Consider the following 9,987-nt stretch of genomic DNA (forward strand, 5'->3'; position numbering starts at 1 on the left):
ATGAATCCGATGTTTCATCTCCGGAGTATCAAGGAGTTCGTTCCCATGATGAACAAACACGTCACAATGATGATCTCTCAATTTCAAGATGACATTTCCAAATCTGATTCCAAGATATTAGATATAACGGAGTCCGTCGAGAAGTGCGCATTCTACATAATCATGGGTAAATTGAGAATCTGTAATGCAAATCAACTCTTTGATATCGCCTAAGTTCATAAGATATGAACTTATGTTATTGTTAACTAGCCAAAAGCGCAATGCTCAGTCCCAAAAGCGGCTTTAGTTTAGGTTAGATTAAGTTTATGTTTGGCTAGGCTTAGATTGTGTTTAGTTTGAATTTTGCGGAAAAGCCCTCAACATGTTGGTGTACTTACAGTTATACGTCAGTAAGGCTTAAATAGAATTCAACTTAAATTTCGTTTTCTTCTTATAGATGCAGTTTTTGGCTATGAATATGAAAATGTAAATTTTTCCATTGATATGGCTTTCAAAGCTATACTAAGGTAAAAACAGTGAAAAGCCTTGCTACTGCCAAATAACAGAATATGGCAGAAAAATAACCCTCATCAGTGAGATCTTTCCGTCCAAAGTGAATTAACATTTTGTACTTCAACTCCTCAGCTTGAACTTCTTTTTTTTCCAAAACGTTTTGTGAAGATAAGCGATGGTATAAATGTTGGGCTATCGGAAATTAAGAGTCGAAGAAATTCCATAATAGCAGAAGTGGATCATATTACAGCTCCCTTGAAGAACAGGACGATATAACATCGCTGTGCATCAGCATTGTCTCCCAGCACTGAAATGAAAAGGGTATATGCGAAACGCAGCGGCGAATTTGTGAACTAAACCAGAGGAATAACTTTTGGCGCGAAAGAAATTTTTAAAAAGCGGGGCAAGCAAACGGAAGTAAGTGGTAGCCAATGAGGAAAGGTTAGAGAGAGAATAGCACGAAAGGAAACAAGTTGTTCCATATATAGTGTTGGGTTGTGAATGTAATAGTAAAAGTCCACTTTATTTTTCCGATTTTAAAAAATAACTGGCGGTCTATAGGTATTTGGCGCAATTTTTAAACGCTTGTGTTGAAAAGGAAATTAATATGAATTCAAATGTTCAAAATAGCCTACATCAAGCTAGAACATTTTTAATGCATCCCAAATACAGCACTCAGTTCCCACCGATTTAAAAGTTTTTAGCGGGGATAGTTGGACCGATTTATTACTAATTATAGGTTATGTGCGTCGACATAGAAATTTGTTTTCCTTTTTTAAGTCTGACAAATTTTTTCATTGCTTTAATGTTTTCCGTTTGCAAAAGATGCTGGTCAATATTTTTCAGTTTTACGAAACGTTTTAGTCGCTTTTAATATCACACAAATCGTGTTCAAATGTGTCTTTCATTTGAACATGCGACGATTGTAATTAGTTAGATTGATCGTAGGCATTTTTCCTAATTAGCAAAGAAACATAAGGCCATTCTAAATCAAAATTTTAACGCGATAACAAGCTTCACACTAATCACGACACTGACGGCTGTCTGACAGCCATTACCATCAACCGGAACGTCTGTAAGTTAACGTAACTCCAGATCCAGGCAAACTATACTTGTGAAACTGAGCTATAGCCCCAGTAGCACAATCGACGTTGGGCCAACGGAGTCGGTTCGAGGTCCAACCAACACTGACGTAAAAGCGTCGGTAAACTTTCATTTCGACCGTCGAAATGTCCTATCCATTTAAGCGTCGGCCCGACTTCCGGCCATAGAAATTTTGCCAGCACTTTAACCGACTCTAAAAAGTAAGCGTGTCCAGCTCTTATATTATCAAACAAGAAGTCGGCTTTGTTATCTGGTTATGGTCGGATTATTAATCTATTTGCGGTCGGCTTTATCGACTGTTATTTGTCGGATTTATGTTTGTTTGTGGTCGGCTTTATGGCTTTTTTATGGTCGGCTTTACGGCTTGTTTATGGACGGCTTTATGGCTTGTTTATGGACGGCTTTATGGCTTGTTTATGGACGGCTTTATGGCTTGTTTAGGGTCGGTTTTGCGACTTGATTATGGTAGGCTTTAAGACTTGTTTATGTTCGGCTTTACGACTTGTTTATGGTCGGCTTTACGACTTGTTTATGGTCGTCTTTATGGATTGTTTATGGTCGGCTTTATGGATTGTTTCTGGTTGGCTTTACGGCTTGATTATGGACGGCTTTATGGATTGTTTATGGTCGGCCCTATGGATTGTTAATGGTGGGCTTTTGGCTTGTATATGGTCGGATTTAAGGCTTCTTAATGGTCGGCTTTAAGGCTTGTAGTTACTGTCTTCTAAACACCACTTTCATCTGGTCTTTTGTCCATCCCGCATGGACACCAGTCTCTACTTACTGGCTTCTAAACAACACTATCATCATCTATTATTTAGTCCCTCCCACATGAACACCAGTCTACACTTACTGGCTTCTAAATACCACCATCATCTTGTCTTTTGTCCATCCCACATGGACACCAGTGTGTACTTCCTGGCTTCTATTCCTTCATCGTAGTTAAGGTTAAGATGTACGCGGCGATCGGCTAGGGTTACAAGAAACGTCTAGCCCCCCAATGGTGCAGTTTTCACCAAAGGTTCACGCAATTGCTCTGTTCTTATCCATTACTAAGATTCGAGACCTTATGTACCGATTTGAGTAAGACAACAATAGGCGTATGCTTCATTTCAAACGTCAATATTTGTCTAGTCTCTCAAGAATGTTCAATAGTTATTTTTGAAACGATGTAACGCGCAATAAGCTTAATAACTATCGAAGAAAATATAATTTATTAATTATATTTATCTTTATATTTAAGATAATCTTAAACCGTTGATACACTAGTGCACCTTGTTAGCAGTTTGCCTTGTCTTCATAATATAAAATCAGAAGTAAATGAACCGAAGTTACTTAAGACTCTAAAAACTGTCCTACACATTTGACATAACGCGGGGCTTTAAAAAAGCAGAACCTTTCATCCCCCCTCGTCCTTGGCAGAATTATTGCAGAGGATTCTGGGACCAAAGACTATAAGTGACTGTGCCATTTAAGCCCGACTATATAGTCTTTGTTCCGGTATTTCAGTTGTTTTGGAAAAGTCGTCTGCTTGATCAAATTGATCTTGACGTCCAAGGCTTAGGCTTAGTACCTGTTGTTTACTTGCCGTTTCGGAACTGCATACCGATGGTTTTTGATTCAAATCGATCCCGAATTAAAAGCAACTTCAATTATGGCCAAAAACTTAAAGGAGAAATTGAATATTTATCTAAAAAATATTAAACGACCCTTTGTTATTTCAAGATTCCAAAATTACAAAGACATTTAGAACTCAGCAACAGGCTAAAAGTATATTGAAATCCGCCATTTTAAAATATACAAATTTCCGACAACCGACTTCCGTTTCCACACAGCAACCGTTTGGTGGCGTTTTTAGAATAACGGCGCTTGAGAATGGGGTGCAGGAATGGGGGTTAAATAAGGGGAATTATAAGTAACTTGTGTTTAGCGAAGAAGCAATGGGACTCCAGTAACTTCGGTTCATTTACTTCTGATAAAATGAATATATTGAAAATTTTTTAAAAATTACGATTCCTTTAGTAGTTTTGTAGCTATAAAGCTGTTTCATTTTGATATTCCAAGAATCTTTTTTATATTATTATTTCAAATGGTTGTTTTTACTATATTGCTTAAATAACTGGTATTTCAAAGTGTTCTAAACATCCATCAAGTGTACAATACCGCGTATTTGTATGCTTGGTTTGACTAAATTTGCAAATGACCCAATTTGGGTTACTGCAATTACCACACATTTTTAGCGTTTGAAATAACCCCATCCCAAAGTACAGGGAAATATTTATCCAACTGCTACTTGGTTATTTTTTAAAAAAATTGTAGTTAAAATTCAAATAGCCCAACTCATTCAACCCATGAGTTTTAAGAGTGTACCTAGCTAATACCCCTTAGCTTTAAGAGTACGCTACATCATGATCTCGCTTAGCAATATCAAGGGCAATAGCTTATGCTCCCTACGCAATTCTCTGTGGTCGCACTCAGCCGTTTAATCCAATGACATAGGAATGATAATACCCTCTAGACCCCCATTTGAATAGGCTTAAGCTGAAGGCCATGTTGAAATTTTATATAGGTGACGTATTTCCGAGCATTTTGACACGTGATTAGAAAGAGTGCGACTTTTTTCCTTTGGAAATGAAGAAATAAGCTTAAATGACATTGTCTCGAGCGTATATTCACTTCGCGATAATTTCAGTCGCGCAATTGGGGGTCTAGAGCTAGGGTGTTATAATTCCTATGTCATTGGTTCAATCAGCGCCAAACTTGATATGCCTACCTCTCTTAAGTTACTTTGATAAAAACGCATTTTAGTTGGTAAGGAGTAGAGCAGCCAACATAATCCTTCATTACATTAACCGACTTAAAATGTAACTGTCAGCCTACTCTATTCTATTGTTCCAGAAGTAAATGAACCGAAGTTACTGGAGTCCCATTGCTTCTTCGCTAAACACAAGTTACTTATAATTCCCCTTATTTAACCCCCATTCCTGCACCCCATTCTCAAGCGCCGTTATTCTAAAAACGCCACCAAACGGTTGCTGTGTGGAAACGGAAGTCGGTTGTCGGAAATTTGTATATTTTAAAATGGCGGATTTCAATATACTTTTAGCCCGTTGCTGAGTTCAAAATGTCTTTGTAATTTTGGAATCTTGAAATAACGAAGGGTCGTTTAATATTTTTTAGATAAATATTCAGTTTCTCCTTTAAGTTTTTGGCCATAATTGAAGTTGCTTTTAATTCGGGATCGATTTGAATCAGAAACCATCGGTATGCAGTTCCGAAACGGCAAGTAAACAACAGGTACTAAGCCTAAGCCTTGGACGTCAAGATCAATTTGATCAAGCAGACGACTTTTCCAAAACAACTGAAATACCGGAACAAAGACTATATAGTCGGGCTTAAATGGCACAGTCACTTATAGTCTTTGGTCCCAGAATCCTCTGCAATAATTCTGCCAAGGACGAGGGGGGGATGAAAGGTTCTGCTTTTTTAAAGCCCCGCGTTATGTCAAATGTGTTGGACAGTTTTTAGAGTCTTAAGTAACTTCGGTTCATTTACTTCTGATTGTTCTCAAGGCCGACTGCAAAGCGGAGTTAGCAACTGAAGTTGGATAAGAGTCGGATTTCCGTTGTAAGTGCCAACTAGACCATAAACCGACGAATCTACCTCGAACCGACTCAAACGCGGAAGAAGCTTCATTATAACGAAATTTGAAATGTTTAGTATTGATCGGTAGGTAGTCGGATATGCCGACCTCTCGACCCTTAATGTTAATTAGATAAAAACCCATGCTAGTTGGTAAGGAATTGAGCAGCCGACCTAATCCTTCCTTACACCAACCGACATAAAATGTAACTAACAGCCAGCTCTATTTGTTTGTTCTTACGTCCGACTTCAAAGCGGAGCTAGTAACTGAAGTTGGATTAGAGTCGGACTTTAGTTGTAAGTGCCGACTAGACCATAAACCGACGAATCTACCTCGAACCGACTCAAACGCGGAAGAAGCTTCATAACAACGAAATCTGAAATGTTCAGTGTGATCGGTAGGCCGTCGGATATGTCGACCTCTAGACCCTTATTGTTATCTTTTATTTGATAGAAACGCATTTTAGTTGGTAAGGAGTCGAGCAGCCGACCTAATCCTTCATTACATTAACCGACTTAAAATACAACTATCAGCCAACTCTACTTTATTGTTCTCACAGCCGACTACAAAGCGGAGTTGGCAACTGAAGTTGGATAAGAGTCGGATATTAGTTGTAACTACCGACTAGACCATAAACCGACGAATCTACCTCGAACCGACTCGAACGCGGAACACTCGTGTTACTGGGGAGATGGCGGGCTTGGATGTCTTGGAAGAAAACGCTGTTTACAAAAGCACAACCTACGTCCAGTACTTATAGGGAGCTGTAATATGATCCACTTATGATAATAGATTTATGTTTCAAGCCTCTACCAAAGAAATTATTTAAACAGTTAGAGAATAGCCCCCAATGGGGGGTTATTCTCTAACTGTTTAAGCGAGTTATCGCAAGTGATAACTATCGTCTAAAGGGTTGTTGTCAAACTCGTGCGTTCTATGAGTGCGCAATATCTAAATAGGTGATTAGTCTTAGGTGTCATCAAACCTTGGACGAAAATCGGCGGAAGTCTCGTGAATTCCCCTCGTGCTTATAAAAAACAAGGTGGTCAAGTTAAAATTTTACCGTCTTTAGTTATAAGGGAAACGATAACTTATCGACCTGCTTTACCCTTTCGATAAGTTATCACTCTCGTGATAGTTAAAAACGGAAAATTTTAGTTTTCTCACCTTGTTTTTTATTAGCACTAGGGGAATTCACGAGACTTCCGCCACTTTTCGTTCAAGGTTTGATGACACCTATCAATAATCACCTATTTAGATATCGAGCTCAAGCCTTTGGACGATAATTATCACTCGCGATAACTCGTTTAAAAAGCTAGAGAATTGCCCCCTATTCATTAATGTTAGATGCGAAGAAAGATACGGTTACCGGTTAGTTCGACCATGGTTGATATCGGATAACATATTCAAAATGACACATTTGGGAAAAGAAACCGTAAATGCAGTTAAAGTAATTGATGAGATTTTAAAAATAAGTAGACACTTTTTGAAATTCGGACTCGAAACATTCCGAACAAAACCACGAATTCATTCGCAGAAGGAGACAACGAAAAAGAAGGCGAATAAGAAAGAACCCGACGATAACGTTCGAAATGTGAACTTCGGGGATATCCTTCTACAAATGCTCGAGAAAAATCCCGAATTAATGAGCGATAAACAATTTCGAGACGAATGCGTAACTCTCATTGGAGGAGTAATAAACAACAAACGCGCTCTAAATGCAAAAGGTTATACTAAATTACTTTGGCAGGGTTTCGACAGCTCCTTTTTTGCTACAACATTTACCCTGTATTTGCTCGGTCTTTACCCGGAGATTCAAGAAAAGGTCTACCAAGAGTTGACATCCGTCTGTGGAACGGACTTCGAAAGAGACATTGAATACAACGACCTGAAACACTTGACCTATCTCGAAAATGTCGTCAAGGTTAATTTTTGTTAAATAGTCAAAGCAAAATTGTAAAGATATAGAAACAAAAAGTACACTTCATTAACAATTCCCTGCCCTTGGCTGTAGATGACATGTAAACTGAGAAGCAAAACAACCCTCCCCTCTACCCACCACAGGAACTAACCAATCAAGGAAGAGCTTCGTGACGTAATAGGTTTACAGAAAGTAGTATATGAAGCTGGCGATCCAAGCGTTAATTTTTGGTACTAGAGCTAGCATCTGCTACTTTACGACCCTATTCATAGCTTGTTCCCTATGCCACGGTCGGAAAGGTAATCATACGCAGCTCAAGGGGGGGTAGACACTATTCTGGGATAATGGAGAACTCATATTTCACGGCGCCAGCAAGTTTCAGCGAAGTGTACTTTTTGTTTTTATTTATATATACTTTTGGTTAAAGCTACTGTATCTCAAATTTTCCACGGTCCGTGACATTTAGGCGCCGCCACTTAGGCGCTGGTTATTTAGGCGCCGCCATTTAGCCGCCAAGACAATTAGGCGCCGTCATATTTAGGCTCCGCGACATTTGGACGTCGAGACATTTAGGCGTCGATACATTTACTTGCCGATAATTTTTCAACTATTTCTTCTAAAAATCAGTAATGACCTCTCAATTTGGCAACTTGTGTATTGCCCCTGTGCGTCACTGCATGACTATGTTCGCAATCCCCATTGTAGGACACGAAACCTTACCTGTTTTTACAAAATATATCCTAAAATAATAATAAAAAAAAACTAACCTAACCTAAGTTGGGAACTCAATGAAGATAAACAACAATAATTTGGAAAAGGCATATTATTTTGGGAAGTCAATGAAGACAAACAACAATGTTTTGGAAAAGGCATATTATTTTAGGAAGTCAAAGAAGATAAACAACAATATGGTTGAACTGTTAGTTGAATAAAAAGAATATAAGCATTAAAGTACTTGTCTTCTTCCTTTATTAAATATCTCAAATCTTTCACGAAAATTATGCTGCAATGTCGCGGCGCCTATTTGTCTTGGCGCCTAAATGTCTCGGTGCCAAATTGTCGCGGAGCCTAAATGTCGCGGCGCCTAACTGTCCCGGCGCCTAAATGTCGGCGCCCAAATGTCCTGTTTCGAATTTTCCAATATTAAGTGAAAGCCAACGTTACCCTTTGCAGGAATCGCTAAGACTGTGTCCTCCAGCTCCATTAGTTGGTCGCCAGCTTACTGAAGATTTACTGATAGGTTCGTTTTCAGCTTATTATTCATAATTTCTCCATTGGAAGTGAAGTTTGTAATTAATATTTTCGAATTTCTAAATTTAAATTGTATAATTAATTTTTATGAAAATGATCGCGACAATTCCATTGCAAAACCTCTTCCAATATTTCTTCCGAAATCTAAATCCACTATCGTTTAGTTTCCGAAAAACATTCAACATTTTATATTTCGAAACATTAGTATAAAATAATTCTATTGCAAATTTCTAGGCGATAAAATACTTGCAAAGGGTGTGGAGTGCGTGATTTTGATACCGGGCGTTCATCACGACCCCCGGTATTTCCCCAATCCAGAAATATTCGACCCAGACAGATTCAACCCGGAGAACAGCGAAGGAAGACACCCATTTGCCTACATCCCATTTGCAGCCGGTCCCCGCAATTGCATCGGTTCGTCAACACCTTTCCTTCAGTAATTAATAACTTCATTTCTATAATTAATTTCAACTGTTTTTCAGGACAAGCATTTGCCGCGATTGAATTGAAAGTACATTTAGCGAACGTTCTTCGCCATTTCCGAATCACTTCCCAATTACCGAGAGATAAAGTAATTCCTAATTTGTTTATTTTCGTGAAAATTCATGAGATGCCTCTCCATTTCGAGCCCAGAATCCAGAATATTTGAGAACATTTATGTATTGTATTTCACATGTTCAAATTATTTTTTATTAACAAATGAGTAAACGTAGAATAAACAATTAATGAAAAATGCACGTTTATTTTTGGAGAGCCACGTGCTAAAATATATTATTAAATACACAAACATTATATTAGATAATTTGGGAAGTCAATACAGCCTGAACTATAAAGCTGTCACGCTCAATAAAACCCAGTACTTTCTTCACAATTCAATCTGAAATATTAAAACGTTAAACCAGGAAAGCATTGAACGAGTCGGCATTTTGTGAAGTGCGTAAATAAATATCTGTAAGTGCGTTGCGTTTCAAAGCAATATTATTTCAAACTAGGAAGTTAAAATATGTTTTTTTTTAAAGTTTAATTCAAAAAATCCGATACATTGTATTTTTATTAAGTATTATAAACATACATCGAAGTAACATGTTTTACTTTTTTTTTCATTAAACATTGTCTTATAAACGCGAACTCAACTTATCTTTATCCATATCTTTAACACAAGCAGTTTTACGAAATTCCCCTCGGTACCAAGCCCAAAACATATTATCCAACTCTAGCAAAGGAGCTTCGAAAAATATGTACAGTACGAAGGCCAAGATATGACTGACGCAAAAGGTTCCGAGGAAATTGTAGATCTAAATTCACGAAGAGATAAAGTTGATCGCCTTTATCAAAATATGTTTCAACTTACAAATGTGCTATGGGAGAGATACAAGGGACCCTGTCTGGAGTAAGTGTACACCTGATTATATATTGTATGAGACTTTGAGCAATGGTTGAAACCCTCACCACGACAAAAGTGTTCACGTGACCTGTAATAGAAAATAGCCATGTGCGGTAATGAAAGTCTCCCAGAATACCTCGCGTACGCCCCTATCCTTTGATAGGTGACTGTTATGTGCTGCTGCCTAGTGCC

The 9,987-nt window shown here is 38.1% G+C and overlaps 1 protein-coding gene across 1 annotated transcript; it reads left to right on the forward strand.

The window, feature by feature from the left end:
- On the forward strand, positions 1–9,740 carry LOC149661044 (cytochrome P450 4V2-like). Its single transcript, XM_089843665.1, has 8 exons — positions 1–166; positions 3,322–3,511; positions 6,587–6,932; positions 6,990–7,163; positions 8,334–8,400; positions 8,646–8,825; positions 8,894–9,362; positions 9,629–9,740. The coding sequence occupies exons 1-7, from the start codon at positions 1–3 to the stop codon at positions 9,058–9,060; spliced, it is 1,290 nt and encodes a 429-aa protein (XP_089699791.1). The 3' UTR covers positions 9,061–9,362; positions 9,629–9,740.
- Positions 9,741–9,987: the final 247 nt, after the last annotated feature.

Source organism: Phalangium opilio, unplaced genomic scaffold (assembly GCF_054372755.1).
Source record: "Phalangium opilio isolate 3A_F unplaced genomic scaffold, DU_Popi_V2 ptg000070l_1, whole genome shotgun sequence".
NCBI classification, from domain to species: Eukaryota; Metazoa; Arthropoda; class Arachnida; order Opiliones; family Phalangiidae; genus Phalangium; species Phalangium opilio.

Coding starts and splice junctions, on each gene's coding strand:
- LOC149661044 (XM_089843665.1), top strand. CDS start 1: ATGAATCCGATGTTTCATCTCCGGAGTATCAAGGAGTTCGTTCCCATG. Junction 3,512..6,586: donor TTAAATAAGGGGAATTATAA/GTAACTTGTGTT, acceptor CATTAATGTTAG/ATGCGAAGAAAGATACGGTT. Junction 8,826..8,893: donor CGGTCCCCGCAATTGCATCG/GTTCGTCAACAC, acceptor ACTGTTTTTCAG/GACAAGCATTTGCCGCGATT.